Below are 23,619 nucleotides of genomic sequence, written 5' to 3' on the forward strand. Positions count from 1 at the left end.
GCACCAATTCTAAAGCTATGACCATTATACTTAGAATCGTCCATACCAATACTTCTGAGAACATGTTTTAAGTTACTTATGAATTTTGTTCTGGTCAATGGTGATCCATTTTGCATGATGAAGAGGGCATCTGAGTTAGAATGTCCCCTGTACTTCAGATATTTTTTGAGTGCTGCTACAGGGCAGACTTGGTTGTGTGTGGCATATACAAAAATTTCTATACCTTTTCTAAAAGGATCAGATTTTGACTGGTTTAGATGTAAAATGATAAATTCTTCGTTAACCTTAATGTCTTCTAATCTGAGTGTGCTGTAATTGATTGGCGCTTTCTCATTCACTGTAAATTCTCCGCATCTTAAAAAGGCAAAAAATGCAACACTACAACAACATGACATTAAAATGTCTTCATACAATCCGAAACAACCTTCTTTCAATTTTTGAACTATCTTTTTTAATAAAACAATATCTATCGGGAGCCTTTCCCGTTTTTCTTTATTTTGCAATCTTTTTACTGAATTAAGGAATGTGTATACCTTAGCGTTTGTTAATTTTGACTCTAAAGGTGAATCTTTTCCATGTCTAATATAAAAGAAACGAATGCCACATAGATATAACTTGATAGTTTGATACTTAAGTTTTAAAAAATGATAACAGTAAGCAATAAAATTGATAAGTAAATCATTTGTCACTGGTGGTGGACTGCCACCAACATACACAACAGCTTGGCTGCGTAAAAATTGTTTGTAGCAGTCCATTCCCGTGCTGTACACTTTCAGGGTGTTTCCACTAACTGAAGATTCCCACATGTTTTCCACCAACGACTTCAACCCCACATCACCTGCGACATTCCCGGGCATTCCTCTGGGTTCTGTTTGGCTTGTGGCGCCGCGGCTCGAAAGCGGGCCATCTGAAAGCGAGAAAGAGAATCGGCTATTATATTTCGCTTGCCGGGAATGTGCAAGGACCTGAAGGTGAAGTTATTGGTGGCAGCTACCCATGTTAACTTTCTCATTAACTTCATAATGTCCATACATTTTGATCTTCCTTTATTGAGGATGTTAACAGTCGCTTCATTGTCACAATGAAAGAGCAGCCTTTTGCATTTCCAGTATTTACCCCATAACACTGCTGCGGCAACTATCGGATAGAGTTCGCGGAAAGCCATTGAGGCATCACTTGGAATTTTGACAGGCCAAGAACTACAGAACCAGCTATTCTGGAAGAAAGCTGCAAATCCTAGCGTAGAGCTTGCATCCGTGTACAATTGTAAATCGTCTGCTGATGTTGTTTTTTCGTCATAGAACATGGATACACCGTTCCAGTTCTCGAGAAATTTTAACCACATGAGAAGGTCTTCTCTGCAGCTCTTGTTCAAGTGGACAAAGTGGTGTAGTTCCTTAACTGTTGTTGACAGTTTAATCAAATATGACACGAAACTACGTCCCGGCATAATCACTCGTGATGCAAACTGAAAGTGACCTAATAGCTGAAGTAGTTGTCTTTTTGTGCACGATTTTTTATTTAACATGAATTGTATGAATTCTATAATTCTTTCTACTTTATCGCGCGGTAATCTAGCCTCCATACTCAACGAGTCCAAAATGACACCTAGATACTCCAAGCAGGTGGTGGGACCTACTGTTTTAGAAGGAGATATTGGTACCTTAAGTCTATTAAATATATGTGTCAGTAGAGCCATCGTTCTATCGCCATCGGAATCTGCATGTTGCACCGTCAGAAAGTCATCAAGCAGATGGAAAATCAAGTCAATTTTGTAATTGTTCTTTGCGATCCAACAAATTGCCAACGATAGGTTGTCAAATATTTTTGGCGATGATCGACTCCCGAATACTAAGCGCGTGAACACATAAAATTTGTCTTTCCATCGCACCATGAAGTATGGCATCTGTTCAGGTTTAATAGGTAGTAACTTAAAAGCATTTGATATGTCTGTTTTGCAAAGGATAGCGCCTTTTCCGGTTTCTCTAATAGCGGCTATAGCATCGTCTATTTTAACGTATGAAAGGCTGCACAGATCTTTATCTATTAAATCGTTAATGCTCGAATGATTCGTATCATTACGGGGCGAAGACAAGTCCACAATTAAACGTTTTTTACCGGAATATTTTCTCTCCGCTATACCTAAAGGTGAAACCCTATAGTGTTCGAAAGGAGGAGTCTCAAACGGGCCTTGTAAAAACCCATTATCAAGTTCTAGCCTCAACAATTTGTCCACTTCATCAGGTTGTTTTAAGGCAGATTGTAAATTTTTACACACTTTTTGGTCGTTTGGATAAGGCCATATCAGAGTATCAAAACCTTTTTGCAGGCCGTCGCACAAGTAACTAACAAAAAGGCGATCGGGGTGTTCTACTAATTCTGCTCTTAAATTGTCTATATTAATTGGCGTAGACGCGTTGAAAGATAGTCACTCTGATTTTTGAGAACGTGTTGATGGTGTTGTGTGTTTTCTTGTGTTGTCTGTTTGAGATTGTCCACAGGAGATCTTCTTGTGACTTTCTGACTTGCAGTTTAGACAAATATGAAGTCTAGGACAACCTCTTCTGGAACAGCCTTTTTCGTTGTTGAAATTGTTACAAATTTCGGTCCCTTTATGCATGATAATTTTTCGACCAAATTTGTCCGAAGAATCTCCACTGGTTTTTGCATACTGATTTGAGCGGACTGCTTGGGTTAAAGCGTTTGCACAGAATTCAGATTCATGTAATACCGAGTGGCAGTGTTGGCACTGCCTGGCTCTAGTACCGCCTAGTATCAGTTGAAAGTTTTCCGTGTCGCGCATAGCCCAGTTGACCGGTATACCATTTCTCACAGCTTCCGCAGCCTTGCTTGAAAAGGCGAGGTGGTAGTCATAGAACTTTTCTCCGTAAAAGGCGTGAATACGGCCTATGTCAATCTCGTATTCATCTAGCTCGTTTTTCCTATGCGGCCACTTTCTGCACATGACTCGCTTGTATTTACCGAAAGCAGTCCTAAATTGTTCAATGGTCAGCTTTTTCTTTAGCCTAAAGTCATTTTTGAAGGCATCATTGTTCATATCAAAACCTGGGATCAAGAGAGCTGCCAAATTTACGTCTCTACCAGCTTCGATCTGTTTGCGCAGCGAGTCTGACACGATATCGAGGTGTCCTAGCTGACTGGCAGGGATGCCATTTCGGTTCTCTGAGGCGCGAAGCCTTAAACTGTCAATATCACACGAATTGAATACAGAAGAAAAATCAGGGCTAATACCTCGGTAGATGTCCTCCAAAGTGGGGCTGTCAGTCGAAGTCGTGGACGTGTCTGTTGAGCCTGAACTATTTCCTTTTTCATTCAGGCGTTTCATCGTCTCGGTAAATGCCGACATCGTGTTGCTAAGTGTTGACAAACACAATCCTATGTCAATTTGAGAGTTGTTTGCGCCTTGACTGCTTATAGTCGATGTGTCGTTTTGCTGCCTCATAATCGGGGATCTGGATCGAAGCCTTTCCTCCGATCTGATATTTATTTGGGCATTGTCATTGTCCGAATTCCTGACACTGTTTTCTTTGTAAAGTGCCTTCAAGGCAGCCTTTGTGAGCGAAACCGGGGCTTTGATTCCAATTTTTTGTAGTTCCTCCCGATATTCTTTAGCTCCCCAATTCTCCGGGTTCGTCATATCGTAATTGCGTCGTTCCGACCTCGAAGAACGAGACGCCATATTTCTTTGTTAATCTTTCCGAGTCAAACACAATTTTCTTTCGCACAATATAACGTTTTTAAAAACGGCGACAAAGTCACAAATCGGAACACAATAACGGCACGAATTTGTATACTCTTCAATATATCATCTCCGAATTCGTAAGTTTTTAAAACGTTAATAAATATAATAATGTTGTCAATCGATCAGTTATCTTGTTTGTAAACAGAAGGCGCATGAATATTAATTAGCTGCTGATGCGGTACGGGTTCGACTTTTCGGAATCGGGATGCTGATTTGGTCACGTGATAAAGAAAATACCGGAAGTGCGGAATGTAAATACTAAAGCGAAAGTAGAATGGGATTTCTAATTTTGCATAAACTGCGTTTACTACGTAAACTTCAATTTAAGTATTCATGCACATGCCATTTTGATATAATAATATTTTTTTACCTTTCAAATTTTAATGTCTTTCTTCATACTTTCACTCTTATTACAGTTAACTGTGTAGAATGACACACATTATAAATGAATAATATGCACGTACTCATATGTAGCTCTTTGAAGATTGTAATTTTATTGTTAATTTTATTATACCCCCATAACCATTGGTAATGGGGGCTATACATGTATAGGAGTCACTTTGTCCGTCGGTCTATCCCGAAATTTCATCCGATCTTCACCAAACTTGGTCACAAGTTGTATCTTGATGATGGATAGGTCAAGTTTGAATATGGGTCATGCAGGGTCAAAAACTAGGTCACTGGGTCACTAAGTGTGTTTTAACTTTTAAACCAAAAGTTTGTCCAGACCATAACTATGTCATTTATCGTTAGATTTTAAAATAACTTGGTACATTTGTTCAACATCATTGGACGGTGTGTCGTGTGAAAAAAGTACGTCGATATCTCCAAGGTCACACTTTAAGTTCAAGGGTCAAATGCTTGTCCGGGCCATAACTTTATCATTTAATGTAAGATTTTAAAATCATTTGGCACATTTGTTCACCATCATTTGCGGGTGTGTCACACGAAAGAATTACGTCCTTATCTCCAAGGTCAAGGTCACACTTTGAGTCCAAAGGTCAAAAATGGCCATAAATGAGCTTGTCCGGGCCATAACTAAGTCATTCATTGTGAGATTTTAAAATCATTTGGCACATTTGTTCACTAGACGGTGTGTCGCGCGAAAGAATTACGTCAATATCGTCAAGGTCATGGTCACACTTGGAGTTCAAAAGTGAAAAATGGCCATAAATCAGCTTGTCCGGGCCATAACTATGTCATTCATTGTTCACAGTCATTGGACGGCATGTCATGCGAAAGAATTTAAGAGTTCAAAGGTCAAAATGGCCATAAATAATAATGGCATAATAATTCTTATAAATCGCCATTAGATTCTCTTGTTTTGTGAAGACAGCATGCAAAATTGTCTGTGTCAATGCGGCACGTGGGGGTATACGTCACGTCTGTGACAAAGCTCTAGTCAAATAACTATGTTGGATTCTGTTCAGTGAAACAGATTACGGTATCATATATTTTAATGACAATGTCTTCAAATGTTGCATCCATATGCTTGCACTATCGTAATGTGGCCAGATATGGACATACCAGTACAAAAGGCTGATAATGATTGTCATGCAGTTACCAATAAAAGGCAAACATTTACTCAAAGAAACATTCCTGTTGTTATGATGAGTTTCTTGTATTTGTTACCATCCCATTCCGGAGGAATTGCTTACAAGTGTGTTTACATTCTTGGATAGGTATTGATTTTTGGAGGAAATCTTTTGACAGGCTACATTTCACATGGATTGGCCTCATCAAAATGTAACTATTTAGCATCAATTAAGAAACTTCCCAAGATTATTGAACATGCTTTGAAAGCCCATTTCGCTCCAAATAATTAATTTGATTTCATTTTGACTGTAATTTTAATGTGCTCATTGTGAGATTTTGTGATCGCCCTCTGTCTGTCATCCTTGTCCGTCATCCTTTGTGCACCCTCAACATTTGCTTTGTGAACACTCTAGAGGCAGCATTAATTGCATTATGCACTATGTTATGAAACTTGGTCAGAACATTTTGTTCCAATGATATCACTTCTGCTTTCAAAACTTCTGTGGGGTAAAAAAACCCAGATCAATTTGTCAAATCAACAAGAAAATATGAACATTTTAGAGACCACATTCATTGTCCAATCTTCATGAGACACTTTTGGCTATTATATCTCAGCAAAGATTTTAACCAGTTCACATGGTTTAAAAAAACTATGTCTCTAAAAAAAATAAAGGAAAAGATGATGAACACTTTAGAGGCCACATTGATAGCTCAATCTTTATGAAATTTTGTCAGAAAATATTTCCCAATAATATCTATGTCAAGATCTAAACTAGGTCAAGTGGCATGTGGGGTAGATCACTAGGACAAGTTTAATAACAAGCTTTCTAACACTCTAGAGACCATATTTATTGCCCAATCTTCATGAAACATGGTTTGAACATTTGTTCCAATATAAGCTCAACAGAAATTGATACTAGGTCATGTGGCGTCCAAAACAAGGTAAATAGTTTATATTACAAATAGGGATGGCAACGAATACCGAATTTGGTATTCGAATATTCGGTCACCTTTCCGAACGAATATTCGGATATTCGGTCAACATCTGTTGGAAAAAAAATCAAATTTGTTTACCGTACCATTACTTCATGAATTGTACTTTCGTTTTTACCGGAAGTTTACCGGAAATGACTAAATATTGACACAGCGTTACCGTCGCTAATTAGAAGCTGATTTTGTTGATTACTTTTTATTGTTAAAATTGAATGACAAAAACTTTTTTTAAACTTATAATATTGTACATCAACAATAGAACGAGAAACATAATATTTACACGACGACAAAATAATTACATAAGACAAAACAGTTAGATCTAAATATAATTTAAGCTGAACTTAAACGAATAATTTACACAGCCACAACACAAATTGAACCTGTTTAACAGACTAAACAGTCAGTCTTTTAAAGTTGCCACGTTTAAAAGTCACTCGTATCGGCGACTTCTTATCGGATGATCTCGTGAAATACTTCAAAGAAGCGGAAGGCGTAGGTGGCATTTTGCGTGGACAGAGAGTTACTTTATGCGTGTAGCAATTAATATGTTCAATTAAATGAGGGTGGAATACCAAAAACGTTTATTTAAGTATAATACCCGATTGAATATTGAGTAATTAATTAAAGTTTGGACCATACGATACGCAAATACTCATTAGAGGCAGAGACGTAGATATCTACGTCTCTGTTAGAGGTTGAGTAAATTATTTTCTAAAAGCTTTTTTGATTCGACAACGTGATTATAACCATACGATCTTTTTTGTTTTTCACACCAAGTCGACTCTTCTTTTACTCATTTAATCTGTGCTCATTTTAAATGTAATTCGAGTTATTAGACCAAGACGGGTCGGTGTTTTAATTGCCATACTTGTTTTTACACCAAGTTGACTTTTTATTTACTCATTTAATCTTTGATAATTTTAAATGTAATTCGAATCATTGGATCAAGTGCAGGTCGGTGTTTTGATTACCGACGCGATTTGCACCTATAATAATTTTGACACAAAGTGACTGTCTTTGTTAGGCAATTAGCGGGATTTATGACCGGTATTCTGTCATCACCATAGCGACGCATTATCGCGCCTACCGGAATAAACATTACGACACGAGGAACAACTTTTTTACAATGTTTGAAGCAAATTTCACGAACACAAAGTCTTTGAAATTACTCGATTTTATTTTTTTTTCTTCCGAATATTCGATTCGAAAAACAGTATCCGAATATTCGGTCCGTGACCGAATATTCGGATATTCGTTGCCATCCCTAATTACAAAACAATAATTTTTTAATCTTTTACAAATGTAAGCCACATTAATTGCTCAGTCTTCATGAACTTTCTAACCATATAAGGAATAGGACCAAGGCCTTATGGTTTTAGAAAATCACATATTTCGACTGAATTCTTGAAATTGGTGAACTCTTGAAATTGGTGGGATTGGTGTCAACAAATTATTTAAAATTAACAATAAAAATTTTCAACATTATATTTACTAAGGCACAACTACAAAAGCTTGTGGGGAGATGAACAAAATGGTATGATTTATTAAAAAATTATAGACAGTCATTTGGGAAATATATATCGTCGACTCACCTAAATTTGCGACTAACCTAGATTCGTGGATTTTGTTTTGGTCACGTAACCAGTACCAATATTTGTTTCTGCGCATGCGTGATCGTGGCCAAATGCAAATGAATGTTAACTCGATTGGAATGATTGAAGATTTGTGAAAAATAATGCGTTTTAAACAAGTAAAAAGTGTGAATTAGAATCAATTAGCAACTAGAAATGGCGCGGCAGAGGCCGACGCGTATCCCCACGCCGAATGTTTGACCTAGGTGTGCCCCAGGGTTGGTAATGGGGCCATGCATAGCTGAGATTGACCGTATTGTCATAAGAGAAGTTCATCATCAATTAGAAGTGAATTGGTGTAGAAATGAAGAAGTTATAGTAAAAGGCAATTTTGGGTGGGTGTGACATATGTGGGCAGGGCGCCCCAGGGTTGGTAATGGGGCCATGCATAGTTGAGATTGACCGTATTGTCATAAGAGAGGTTCAGTATCAATTTGAAGTGAATTGGTGTAGAAATGAAGAAATTATAGTAAAAGGCAATTTTGGGTGGGTGTGGTCTATGTGGGCGGGGCGCCCCAGGGTTGGTAATGGGGCCATGCATAGTTGAGATTGACTGTATTGTCATAAGAGAAGTTCAATATCAATTTGAAGTGAATCGGTGTAAAATGAAGAAATTATAGTAAAGGCAATTTTGGGTGGGTGTGGTCTATGTGGGCGGGGCCCCAGGGTTGGTTATGGGGCCATGCATAGTTGAGATTGACCCTAATGTCATAAGAGAAGTTCAGTATCAATTTGAAGTGAATCCGTGTAGAAATGAAAAAATTATAGTAAATGGAATTTTTTGGTGGGTGTGGCCTATGTGGGCGGGCGCCCCAGGGTTGGGATTGGGGCCATGCATAGTTGAGATTGACCCTAATGTCATAACAAAAGTTCAGTATCAATTTGAAGTGAATCCGTGTAGAAATGAAAAAATTATAGTAAATGGAAATTTTTGGTGGGTGTGGCCTATGTGGGCGGGGCGCCCCAGGGTTGGGAATGGGGCCATGCATGGTTGAGATTGACCGTATTGTCATAGGTGAGGTCCAGTATCAATTTGAAGTGAATCGGTGTAGAAATAAAGAAGTAAATGTAAAATAACCTAAAAAAATGAGTGATAATTTCTGACGCGGCCCCACCCCAACCCCTATAACTTTTGACCCAGGGGTCAGATCAAAATTCCAAATAGTGCAGGGTCGCACATATGCTCATAGCTACCATGTGTGTAAATTTCAAGGTTCTAGTGCTTTTAGTGTAGGAGGAGATAGTGGCCAGGACGGACGGACAGACGGACGGACAGACGGACGGACAGACGGACGGACGGACGGCGGAGATCACCACAATATCCCCACCTTTTTTTCAAAAAGCGTGGGGATAAAAATACCATATTTTCTTAACACCAATAATACCCGTCCATCGAATTTCATATATATTAAGTAAAAATCAGATATCACGATTTTTTGTTGTCGTCTGCTGTTGTAGTAGCATTGCCATATATGGAAATGTTACGCTTCGAAAACACGAGTAATTCCAACACATGATTTCAGTGCTTTCCACAGGATTTTTGTCAGGCGCCCGGGGCTGATAGGGGTGGTTCGGGAGGGGTGTCCTCTCCTGACGTTGATTTAAAAAAAAATTAACGTGTCAATTAACGTTCTGTGGTGCGTTATAACTCAAAGAAAAACAGCGTCAAAAGACGTCATATGGTGCGCTATAACTCTTCAAGAAAATCCCCAAGTCATTTAAAAATATATATTGTTTAATTGTTTAAAAACTTTCCCGCATATATATTAAAATCCTGACTCGAACGATTCCCCAATACATCCATTTAAACCCGACTCTATTACTGTATACTACTATACTTACTACTTTTCAAGTTTCTATTTATGTCTACGTGTTACTCCCGAGCAATCAATTCTGACTATAACTGGGAGGGATTTATATATTACCGGTACCCGATATAAATCCCGTTTATTCCGTTTTTATAAATCACTTTCTGGTAAATATTTACCATAAAAGCTCTCAATTATTTCTTCAACACAAACCTTGCCATTTTTCTATAGTATCAAATAAATTTTAAGCATCTGTCAGAATACACTGGTCGGAAAATTTCAGGCGCCCCCGAGACTCTGATTTCGAAACTCAAGCGCCCCGCTGTGGGACCGTTAAATTTCCTGTGGAAAGCACTGGATTTATTGTGTGTTTCTTAGACCATGAAAATTAAGCTAATTTCTATTTATTTTTTGTTTTTTTAAGTCCATCCCTAAGCATTGTCGCAAGAAGTAAAGGCTTTATTCACCGACTTCCTTGATAAATGCTTACAAAGCTGTTAAGGAGAAGAATGTGTCTGTTCTTAGAGCCTCAAAATTATACAGATTGCCTAAAAATACATTACGTCACTGGGTCTTTGAAAAAATCCACCCAGACACAGTTGTTATGTGAGCTGCTCCCATTTTCCATGCAATTTACCCTGTTCATATGTTAATATTTTATTGTTATTTCGTGTTTGACTTTTTTGTTAAATGTTTCATTTGCACCAGAAACCAATTTAAACTGTTAAAAATAAGTTAGCTTGGCCTAATTACTCGACATTGCAATGAATTTTTGTATGACGTCATACCCGTGAACCAAGGGTAGTAAAACAAAATGGCTGACGCTTTACACTTATGTCAACAATATTCACTTTTAAGAGCTTTGAAAACATTGTTTGGAAATCACAATGGAACAAATCAGCAAAGAATGAATTTATTTTTAAAGGTTAATGTTTGTTTTCGTAGTTTTTTATGCGTTATTATTTTAATATTGACATTAAATGTTAAGGTCGCGGATTTACAATAATCGAGGATACTTTTTTAGATTGGGAATGGGGCAGAATTTCAGATTACACATGAGGAAGGGCAGTTGTCCTTACATGCATTTTACCACTGTATAGTCACATTTTTGACCCACTCATCTTGAAGCTTGCTAAGAACATTAAACAATATCTTTATTTATAAGTCTATTGTGAAGTCTTGTGAACACTACTTGCTCAGAACAGTTAAGTTGCATTAGGTGTCAGGTAAGTGTTTAATTGTGTTATGCCCTCTTGTTTAATTAATCATAAGGATTGCAGTGTTTAGTTTTGGATTATTGTAGAACTTAATAACTGTATCAATGATCCTAGGATTATTAATTACTAATATTTTTTTGAAAATTGGTATGAGCTTCTTGCCAAATGTATGATTCAGCATTAATTTAATCCTGGTATATATTTGTATTGCAGATATTCAAGAGTTCTATGAGACCACATTGCTGGATGATTCTAAGGATGTTAACCAGAAGACATTGGAGACCCTCCAGATGGTGAGAAGAATGGAAAAGGATGGACCAATCACAATCTCCACACCGAAACCTGAGGTAACCAATCACATTCTCAACACTGAAACCTGAGTCAACCAATCACAATCTCCACAGGGAAACCTGAAGTAACCAATCACAATCTCCACATCAAAACCTGAAGTAACCAATCACAATCTCCACACCAAAACCTGAGGTTACCAATCACTATCTGTACACCAACACCTGAGGTAACCAATCACAATCTGTACACCAAAACCTGAGGAAACCAATCACAATCTCCAAACCAAAACCTGAGGTAACCAATCTCAAGCCCTTCACAAAAACTAAGGTAACGAATGAAAGCCTTTACATTGGAATTTTTTCAACCAATAACAACCTCCTTACTGAAACTGACTTCAGCAATCACAATCCCTACACTTTCAGCTGTGGTAACCAATCACAACTTCAACCTGAAAACTGAGGTAACAAATCACATCCTCTGCACGTAATACTGGGGTAACCAATCAGAACCTCCATATAGAAAAATGGGGTTATTGGACTGTAGTACACAAAATGTATGACAATTCTATGATTTATTGTTTACAAAAAAGGAACATCAGGACAAATACAAGGCTCTTTACCCATGGTTAGTGGAACATGGAGGAATCTCTAAAACAGTTCCTAACATCCCATACAGTCAAAAAAAAGATTGCTTCAGCCGCTAAATAATGTCATATGGCTGATAACCCGCAATCAGCGGGCATCTATGTCAGACAAAATTGACAGTTCAATATCTCTGTTGATGTTCTTTTTTGTTTTGTGTATATTTCTGTGACAGCTTCTCTTTCAGAGCGACCATAGCTCAAAATCACAAAATCAAGCCTCAGTAGTAAGTTCTGCTTGAGTATTTATTTATGACAGGATTATACTCTATTGCAATTAAGGCCAGTCTCTTTTAGAGATAAGAGTAGACAGATGTGTAAAGTTTAATTGATCCTTAAACACGAATTGATGACTATTGGTTTAATTGTTTTGGGGATTACACAATTATTTAGAATGAGTTATTTTAAATGAATGACTGTGTTTCTTCTGTATTTGTGATTATTTTCATTCTTTCATTGTAAAAAGGAAGAGTAAAAATAACTTTGTAAAAAGGAATAGTAAAATGTCATAGAATTTAAGAATGCAAGAGTCAAAGGGTAAGAATGAGAGTCAAATTACGGACAGCCCTATATTTGTTCTTAATTCCTTTTCGTAATCAATTTGGTGAACATTTAGTGCAGGAATTTGATTTTTATAATAAGCCTGGTATCTTGGCCCATGATAGTTCATACAATGTAAAGCCTACATGTTTTAAAAGGAACAGGCTAATCTGGGATGATATTTAGTGCACATCCATTAAGCCCAGTTTTCCCTTAACAAGGCTCAATTCAATCTAATCAGTATGTGATGGGTTTCTTTGAGCCCTGTCATTCTTTGATCAACTGTGCATATTTTCAGTCAATGTTTCCTTGCAGAAACAAAACACTGACGATGATGAGGATTTACCCCCACCACCCCCAGAACTGACATATGAACCAGTGGTGGAGAAGCCGCAGTCTTACACTGTAACCAAAGTGAACAACATAGCCCCACCCCCTGTACCACCCCCCACAGTACCCTATCATGAGAGCTCCGAGCTCCCTCCACCGGTAAGTGTTGTAGTTAGGAAGTGAACAACATAGCCCTTCCCTCCTTGTCCTACACAATGAAGTCAAATATCGTAAGAGTTCAGAGTTCCTTCCACTGGTAAATGTTGTAGGAAGCAAAGTGGAGAATGAAATCCTACCCCTTGTCCGGACCCCTAAATCCACTATTATGTTCCAAGTTCCCTCCACTAGTAAGTGTTGTTACTAAAGTGAACAGCATCATCCTTTTCTCATGTCCAGCCCACTGAAGTCTCATATCTAGTTCCAAGTTCCCTTTACCGGTAGTGTTGTAGTTAGCAAAGTGAATAACATAGCCCTGTTTCTCTCGTTTGGCCTTTTGACATATACTACTGTGAAAGCTCGAATTTAGCCTCTCTCCACTGTACCGACCATAAAGTCCACTACCATGAGAGCTCAGGGTTACCTTTATGTGGTTATGTAACCGAAGTGAACAAGATAGCCCCGCCTCCTGAAGTTTCAAGTTTCCTTTACTGGTAAGTGTTTTAAGTACATAGCCCCACCCCCTGTTCTTCCCCCTGACATCCATGAGAGCTCAGTTACCTTTATCAATAAGTGTTGTTGTTACCAAGTTGAAAAATGTAGACCTATCCCCCTGTTCAGACTCTGAAGTCCACTACAAGTGTTCTAATAGGAAGTAAGCACATTCATCGACTAGTGACAGATTTAGAATTTGTCAAGGGTGGTTCCTCAAAAGGCTACAGGAAATTGTGAACCAATTTTTTGGAAATCTGTTGTGTTCTTCTTTTCTGAAATAAATAAAAGCATATCAATTCAGAGACATAAATGTTGATTAAAAATTGAAAATTGGGATTATCACGATGTTTCATCAGTCTGGGTAATTGTAAATGATTGTACAGGGTTGATGGTCTAGAGCCGGGGTTTATTCTTCTGTGTATAAATCAATGTCAATACAAGCTCCCAAGTGGTTTGAGCACTGTCCAATATTTAGAATCACAGCACTTGTGCACTGAAAGGAAATAGACGTTATACTTCATTCTGGAAATGGTGCTAGTGTAAATGTTTCTTTTTTGGCAGACATGTAAAGAAAGTGTTGTTGGAAAAACATACAGTCCAAGCGGCAGTATATACTTCAATATTGAGCCGCTCTATTTAATTAGGAGGGCATAATGGTGCTTGTAGTTTTTTCTGTTGATTTCCTTCTTTTGTAGTTGTAACTGAAGCATGGGAAATAAATTGTAGAGTCTTATCGGGGTGCTTGATTTTAATCATGATATTAATTGGTTAAGAGTATCTAAAACTTGAGATCCTTTTTCAAATTAATATTTAAATGAATGCATTGATTGTTTAGGAGGCCCTAAATCTACTACATAAAGGAGCAATCTTACGATTCATCTTAAAATTCAATAAAAAATCCAAGCTTAAATGAGCCTCAATCTATGAAAATAGGGCTTAATGCATTTGCGTAAAGTGTCTTCCCAAATAAGCCTGTGCAGTCCGCACAAGCTAATCAGGCACAACACTTTTTGCCTCAACTGGATTTATGTTAAAAAGATACTTGCTTTGAATATAAAAATGTATAACATTGTTCGAAGAAGTCATCATTATTGTTATTGTTGTCTATTATTGTCAGTTATACATTTAAAATGTTATTAAAATGTCGAACCTTGATTGCGCTTCTCTTTGCTTTAACAACAGAACTGCTATTATAATACAATGGCTAACACCTATCAGTGTTCGACACTAAGTAATCTGAGTAAGGAGTCCAAGGACTCCTAACTTTTGAAATTTAGGAGTCGTCCAAACAGATTTCAAGGAGTCCAACAATAAAGACACTTTTATATCATATTTTCGGCCATTACCACATGTCAATCCATGAAATGTTAATTTTTTATTGTATGTTTGTTTTTAGATCAAAGTTGTTAGTGACTGCTGTTCAATATTTGTTATATCACATTGCAAAATATTTAACGGATTCCAGTAATATTTAAGTTAATAATTTACTTAATAATTGTAAGACTTCAACATTTACTATTTTCTATTATGCATTATGATTGCTTGTTTATCCTCAACATAAGGGTTAAACATTATCAGAGCCTTCTGTTTTGTTAGTGTCATATGTCATAGTTACTAAATCACAGCGTAAGGGTGTAACAACCCTATATTTCGCATTGCTTTATATATATTCTTTATAATACATGTATTTCCAAGAACGTGGAAATTGGGAAACGCAATATAATTCTAATTTTCTTGTAATTTCATCATTGGGTTTTTACACCATGTAAACATGTTTAGACAATATTTTACACCCTTTATATTTTACCGAGGATTACACCCTGTTGCCATCATCAGTCTCTTAAGTAACTTGCCACGATTTAATCGTGGAGGAGTCCACCATTTAATCGTAGAGGAGGCCATAAAACGTACAATGCGTATAAACATTCGGGTATTGTGATGATTTTTATAGTAATGAGAAACTGTTTGGCGAAGCTTATTTACTACAGCAAAAATATAATTGAGAAAAAAAAGGGCCACGATCGTTCCATAGTTTGCATGGTCCCCTATTACTACACGAACGGACAGTGAAAGGGAACCAAAATAAATAATTTCAGATTCTTTTGTTTTTGTCAATGTGTTCAAGCATAATGATTTGTAGCACATTTTTCGGATCCACAAAAGTTCGGACATTCTGATCTTGCGAAACAAATAAGGAAATCAACTGATTATTTGTATATTCAAAGATGATTTTTAAGGAGTCTGACGGACTCCCCTGACGCAAAAGTCTCATTTTAAGGAGTCTCGGACTCCCGTAAGTGTCGAATGCTGTATAAAAGCGGAAAGTGTTGTCCCTGATTAGCCCAGTGTTTTTTTTCACGTATAGGGGAATGGTGGCGGGGCCCGTGCAAAGGGGAAAAAATGCGTCGTTTTTAAGAAAAGGGGAAAATAAAAAACTCACTTGTTTATATGTAATGATATTTATTATAATAATACACATGTTTGTATGAATATAATATTCACAGCTGAATGTCTTTGTCCTTTTTCTTAAAATTAAAATATATATCAATGATTTTTTCAACATTTAAGTGTCAGACAGTTCAGCCTTTATGCACTGTCTCAGTTTTCTTAGCCATTTTGAGTCTAATTGGGATCTTTCAAATCTATAAAATGGCAAATTTGAGCATTTTTTCTATCAATAAAATGGACCAAATTGGAATGATTTTATCAACAAATATTGACGCAATATAGAAAAATCAGGCCTTTTCTTTGCCATTTTTGGGAGAAAAATGCAATTAATGTGAAAAGTCCACTGATTTGGGAAAAACTATTTAATACAACTCTTTATAATTATTCAAAATAATATAAATTTTAGCTATATACTTTTTTTAGTTGTTTATGAAATAAATATGAGATATATTTATCATGATTATGACAGTTCTTAAAAAAAACAACAAAAAAAAACAATTCTGGAGGGGATTTTTCTTACAAAATGGGGGAAAAATATATACTCTTTTGTGAGGGGAATGAGGCCGAATATCTGCCCCGAAATTGCCATAAAAAACACTGTAGCCTGTGCAAACTTTACAAGCTATTCAGAGACGACGCTTTATGCACAAGTATTAAGCGCAGTTTTCGCAGAACAAGGCTCATATTTAGCTGATCTTTCACTGGTCTTTGGACTAAGTTTGAAAAGTGACATAAATGTTACTAGCTGTGGGGGCCCCATGTTTTACAATATACTTTTGCCTTAACCTTCCTCACAATGTAATGTTTCCAGTGGGGACAGAACCAAATGTGTTCCATTTGACATATTTTTGTCATAAGCCTTGTTGAAAGATATCACTTACATCTTAATCTCTAAACGTAGTCTGAAATTTCTGATGGTATGTTAGATGAGTGAGACACACAAAAATGCTTAACCTAATGACATTTTTATGTCCCCCACTATAGTAGTGGGGGACATATTGTTTTTGCCCTGTTGGTCTGTTGGTCTGTTTGCGCCAACTTTAACATTTTGCAATAACTTTTGCTATATTGAAGATAGCAACTTCATATTTGGCATGCATGTGTATCTCATGAAGCTGCACATTTTGAGTGGTGAAAGGTCAAGGTCATCCTTCAAGGTCAGAGGTCAAATATATGTGGCCAAAGTCGCTCATTTTATGAATACTTTTGCAATATTGGAGATAGCAACTTGATATTTGGTATGCATGTGTATCTCATGGAGCTGCACATTTTGAGTGGTGAAAGGTCAAGGTCATCCTTCAAGGTCAGAGGTCAAATATATGTGGCCCAAATCGCTTATTTTATAAATACTTTTGCAATATTGAAGATAGCAACTTGATATTTGGCATGCATGTGCATCTCATGGAGCTGCACATTTTGAGTGGTGAAAGGTCAAGGTCATCCTTCAAGGTCAGAGGTCAAATATATGTGGCCCAAATCGCTTAATTTATGAATACTTATGCAATATTGAAGATAGCAACTTGATATTTGGCATGCATGTGTATCTCATGGAGCTGCACATTTTGAGTGGTGAAAGGTCAAGGTCAAGGTCATCCTTCACAAGGTCAAGGTCATCCTTCCAAGGTCAAACGTCATATAGGGGGACATTGTGTTTCACAAACACTTCTTGTTAAGTTATACAAAATAGTTTCACAGAATATTTCTAATGTAAAGATAATCATAAATGTGGCTTATTGACACTTATTGTACAGTATTCAATTTGATGTAGATACTCAGTTATTGGGCACAACCTTTCATTTATTGTGTATGGCCTTTTTCCGGTCATGCTTAAGTTACCCCTTTACCACTTAGATACATATTTTGATGTGTTTGTTGTCCCTCAGAAAGTGAAATTTAATTAAAGACCTTCCTTTCTTAATTCAAGTTTTAAAGGCTTCATTTCAAACCCTTACTGTAGTTATGGATAAGCAGCAAACAGCATAAACCCTGAACAGCCTGCAAGTTACTTGCAGGCTGTTCTGGTTTTATGCTGGTTACAAAAGCCGTTTTCACTTTGCTTCTTATTGGGGAAAGGGTTAAATGTTTTTGTTCCTGATATTATTAATGAATAAATTAATATTGTAATAGTCATGACATGTAATTTCTGCGGAAAAAGACAACAAAACAAATTTTTAAACAAATTAATTTTGATTGTTTGAAAACAGGTAACCATGCACCTTTTAAGATACATAATTATGTATTACAATGATTTCTTATAACCTTACAACTGTTGACAGCAAATGTTGTGGAGAAATTAATTTCAATGTCTGAGAAAGCAGCAGCTCACATTTCTTATCAGCCAAGAGAGAACGTCTCATTGTTTATTAGCTGCCTTCCTCCCAGTGGTTATGTCCCTTGTATTGGAAAGGATCAGAGTTTGCAAAGGGAAACCATATTACTACATTGACTTGGTGAAGAAATTAGAAATGTGACAGAAATTTGTGTAGCTGTAGGACTGAAATGTTTTACAATACCTTTGCATTAATATTGTACACAATTTTATTTTTGCCAGTGGGGACGGAATCAAATGCGTTCCATTTGACATAATTATGTTGAAAGGTATAAGTAACATTGTAGTCTCCGAATCTAGTGTTTATTTTTTGGTTGTATGTTTGATGTGTGAGATTAACACAATTTTAAAGTCTTTTGACATGTTAAAGTTTTTCTTTTTAAAATAAGTACTGCTTTTGGATGCTAAATGTTTTAGCTGTTGTATGTTTCAGAAACTTGAATTCTCTGCCGTAAACGTTTGATTTTCACTGCTTACTTGTTTGATATCTTATTTAATAAATATTCTGAGAAGAAACAAATTCCCAAGAAGCCTTAAATTTGCATTTTTAATAGTTCAGTAGACTTCTAAGACTTGATATTCAGTGGCTATTTCAGTACTAGTAGCACTAAGATTTTATATCAGAGGAGCCTCATACTTACAATCACTTTAAATCTGATAAACTTATCAGGTCGTGTTTTTTCTAGATCACCTGAACTTTGTGGTTGCCTTTTGCCTGTTGTGCATCAGTTGTGCATCAGGCGCAGAGTGCCCCCTTACTTTTTACTCAGTTGGGTTGACATTTAAAATGAATGTTCAAAAACGAAATGGCGTTTACTTTTAAAAATTTGAAAAAACGTTTTTAAATAAGGTTATGATAAACATTAGTCATTACTGTAATAAATTAAAACACTTTGTTTTATTGTAAATTTCCTTTAGTTTTATCAATCGAATATGTTCCTATGATAATTTTTTTTTCTGAGCAAAATCTTTGATTTCTTTGTCTTTGTTAATGCTATCTTTTGCACGTGCAAATGATCTGCCTGATATGGAACTTTTCATCAGGTGTGTACACAAGGCCTGAAATTCATGCACAACTATGTTGGAGCTGGGGATGCCTATATTGCCACGGAACTTATGAATCCATCAAAATATTTTAGCTGTGTTCTGTGATAACACTGGGCTCAATGAAAGTGTATAGTGTATTAAGTTAGCTGAAATACACAGTACATCAAATATTTGACATAAAAATACTCACATCACTTACAGACCATTCGTTTTGTCAATAGCTTCTTCATTCTTAATTCACAAAATTGATTGTTTATGCACGTTTATCAAACATTATTGGAACACCCATGGCGACAAGCAGAGTCCAATAGAGCAATGACTCTCCCATACAGTGATCCTGCAATCATTAAAGTTCTGACTAAATTACTCTAATGGGAAACCCTGAGAATGCAAGAACAAATAATTTAATATTGTGAGGTACTGTCATTGTATGGTAGCCTTAAATTTAGTTAAAAGAACTACATTAAGATTTTGAAATGAAAGTTAGGCGCAACTATTTATATCATTTTTTTATGCTCCCCCAAAAAAATTTTGGGGGGGAGCATATAGTCGCCGCTTCGTCTGTCCGTGTGTCCGTCCGTCCGTGCACAATTTTTGTCCGGGCTATTTCTCAGCAACTAATGACCGGAATTCAATTAAACTTTATGGGAAGCTTCACTACCAAGAGGAGATGTGCATATTATCAGCCGGTTCTGGTCGGATGATTTTTCACAGAGTTATGGCCCTTTGAATTTCCATTAACTGTACATATAGCGCAATTCTTGTCCAGGCTATTTCTCAGCAACTAATGACCGGAATTCAATTAAACTTTATGGGAAGCTTCACTACCAAGAGGAGATCTGCATATTATCAGCCGGTTCTGGTCGGATGATTTTTCACAGAGTTATGGCCCTTTAAAATTTTCCATTGTACATATAGTGCAATTTTTGTGTGAGCTATTTCTCAGCAACTAATGACCGGAATTCAATTAAACTTTATGGGAAGCTTCACTACCAACAGGAGATGTGCATGTTATCAGCCTGTTATGGTCGGATGATTTTTTCACAGAGTTATGGCCCTTTGAAATTTTATATAAACTGTACATAAAGTGCAATTCTTGTCCGGGCTATTTCTCCCCAACTACTGACTGGACTTAAATGAAGCTTTATGGGAAGCTTAACTACCTTGAGGAGATGCACATGTTATTTGTGGGTTCTTGTTAGATGAGTTATGGCCCTTTGAAACTTTTAAGTTGCTAAGCCATCCAATGTATTATTTTGTCCAAAGTTATGCCCCTCAAGACGTTTCCTTTAATCTTAATATATAGTGCAATATTGTGACAAAAAAAAACTTTGGGGAGCATCACCCGTCTCCAACGGTTTCTTGTTTGAAAAATGAAATTAGTTAAAACATTTAAGTTCTGGTATTTTATGATTTTTATGTTTATATTGCATGCAAACTTAATTCTTTTGTGTTTTATATGTATTGCATACATAGAACAACAATTAAAATATAAAAATATGTTAATACATGCAGATGATAATTATGTAAACAGTGAATTGCTATGTTCTGGGACTGGTGTATTGATGGATGGTAAACTTAATTGTCTGTTTTCTAACCGAGAGTGTACGGTCAAGTAAAATGTAAAATTTTGATAGAATTAACAACATAATTTCTTTAAGGACTACATAATTGCTTTAAGGACAAGTCAAATATTATATAGCTTTCATTAAAAGCAGACATATACATGTTAGACATTTTGAAATGTGTGCAACCCCTGAATAATAATTGTCTACAAATTGTGCCTAATTCTAAGCAATACTGCCAATGGGAGACAAGTAAATAAGTTTGGGAGTCCTGTGTATAATGGGGCTCATTAAACTTCTGTGAGAAATGTGGCGAAAACCTCTCCATGAAATGCCATATTTTTCTGTCAATGCTGTACCAAAATTACAGTCCTGGAGACAAGTCTTGTCCATTAATAATTGATACTGTAATAAATGGATGCCAGGAAAGGGGTGGAGAGGAGATAAAGTTTGGCTTTACTTTTCCCATTTTATGATGGTGTGATCATGGTGTTTGTTTTGACTTTTGTGATGATGAAGATGTCATGTGCAGATACAAGAGTTCAGGCACTAAAAGTCCCTACAAGCTTTGTTCCATCTATGTATGTGCATGTTATTATTATTGTTCTTGGAATTTTTCACCGCTTGTGGTACAATGCAATTCAACAATAATGGAGATCGTGAGATTTAATTAGGTGCTTTATTAAATAGAACAATTATTTTAATGAGAAAACAACGAAGAACATAAACAATGATGAAAACTCAGGGACCATGGCCTTTTAATGGTCAAACTTTGCTTAGTAACATCTGCCTACTTACTAGTCACTACTAATTCATGTCTTCTGTTTGGATTCTTGTAAAGTGTCTTTTCCAAGCCATTTTTAGCTCGGCATTTTCAGAGAAAACCCGAGGTATTGTCATAGCCAGCTCGTCGTCGGGCGACGTGCTAAAACCTTTTCATTTTGTTAACCTTTTGAACATTGGCTCTTAAACCAAAGTGTTTCCACCTACAACTTTGAAACTTCATATGTAGATGCACCTCAGGTGATGAGTTCTACACGCCACACCCATTGTAGGGTCACTAGGTCTAAAAAAATAAATAATAATGCTGACAAGCTTTCATTTATTCAAAACTGCACCAGCAGCCGAGCGTTGGCACCAGTTGCTCTTGTTCTGTTATAGAGACAAAATGACACACTTTCATAAAGAATAAATTAAACAACAATTTATTCTTTTTTAAATAAAAAAAGTGAACTACATTGAGTAAAAGTGTCTTATTATTGTTCTTATTTGTTCATGTTCTTGTTCCTGGACACAGCTTCCATAAAGGCCAAAGAAAAACATTATCTGCCACATTAACACATGCTTTTACATTTCATCTTTTTAATAGTGCATATATATGGAATCCCTAGACACATCTGCGTTGATCAGATTGAAATCATGGGAAATGATGAGATTGCAATGTGATGCATTGTTGCATTGATGTTGTACTGCACTGAGCACTAGGGGGCCAACTTAAACTGCTTGTTCATAGACCTGAATGCCCCTTGGCGATGCATGAATGCCGAATAGAAGTTCATATTCTCATTATCCGGTCTTTTCATTGGGAAGCATATATGTGTAAAAAATTGCATCCTATATTTTAATATTGATGACATTTTCCCTTTTTGATATTACAGGCGCAATGATTGTCCATGGTCGCATTTGATTATTAAATGAATTGGTTTGCAATGTGCGTTCCTGTTGAGATATACAAATTGATCTTTTCACCATAAAATATCAAATATTTGTATGATTAACTAGCCAAATTTAGCCAAGAAAGAACACTGCTTTCTGTGGCTTAAAAATTTCTTTAGCTTATGACAGAATTAATATTATTTACGGACCAAGGATTTCTGCCCCTGAACACTTTTGTCTATTTAAGTCTGATGAAAATGGTTTCAGTTTTCAGTTTAGGCATTAATTTTTTGTACGCACTAGCCATGTCGGGCTACCAGCTTGGAAATTTCACTTGATTATGTTATTATTCACATTTCATGTCCGACAAAAAATTAATACAAGGCTTCTAGACGTCTTCTCTCCATCAGTTTGAGTGTCTCAGTAACTGACATCAAGGACTGACATGTTAGGTACACATTTCATGGCAGTCTGGAAAAATAATGTCATAGCACTTGTGTTCACAATTATCCACACAAATATCTGAATAAAGGAAATGCAATGTCAATGTCAAACTAGCAATAATACCTGTGTACTAGAAGATGCACAAGAAGGCGACTTTTCTGCCCCAACTTCTAAGTCTTCATAACCGGTAATGCAACTGCTTCCAGAACTCTTAGCAGCAATTGCAGGCTCAAAATCAAAGTCCTCAAAAGACAATACTTAAGGACATCAAAAGAAAGCCAGGGTCAATTATTTTTCCATGACGGTTGAAACTTTCGTCTACCTTAATCCTTTTTATTCAGATTATGTTTGCGAGTTGTTCCTTAGAAAAAACACTAAAAAGACATCCACATAAAGGTATGGCAGCGTGTTCTTTAGTCAGTAATAGGAATAAGTTAAAGTGTGACCCAAGATTGACCAATAACACTGTTTGATAAGCGTCTACTCAATGAGTGCTCAAGGGAGATAAACCTATGCATTGTTGAAAAAAGCGTCTAAATGTAGCTATTTTGGACAAGTTTCTTAATTTGGACACGAAAAAAAGCATCCAAGCTCAGACTACCGGCTTGGAATTGTCACTCGACCGCTGCGAAAAATCATATGACTCTGTCCATGGTCAAGTGGGTTGCATCCAAGACTGTGGTTTCATCTGATACTCCTCAAACTTTGGGCCTAACAAATATTTCAACAA

At 36.5% G+C, this 23,619-nt stretch overlaps 1 protein-coding gene across 4 annotated transcripts in view; it reads left to right on the forward strand.

The window, feature by feature from the left end:
• The window catches only part of LOC127833318 (disks large homolog 1-like), a 187,099-nt gene that overhangs the window by 24,621 nt on the left and 138,859 nt on the right, over window positions 1–23,619 (forward strand). For all 4 annotated transcript variants that reach the window (XM_052358495.1, XM_052358497.1, XM_052358496.1 and 1 more), the window contains exons 3-4: window positions 11,162–11,295; window positions 12,735–12,908. In XM_052358495.1, the coding sequence (XP_052214455.1) occupies window positions 11,162–11,295; window positions 12,735–12,908 (308 nt within the window). The remainder of the gene's footprint in view (window positions 1–11,161; window positions 11,296–12,734; window positions 12,909–23,619) is intronic.

The sequence above is a fragment of the Dreissena polymorpha genome, chromosome 6 (assembly GCF_020536995.1).
Source record: "Dreissena polymorpha isolate Duluth1 chromosome 6, UMN_Dpol_1.0, whole genome shotgun sequence".
Taxonomy (NCBI): Eukaryota; Metazoa; Mollusca; class Bivalvia; order Myida; family Dreissenidae; genus Dreissena; species Dreissena polymorpha.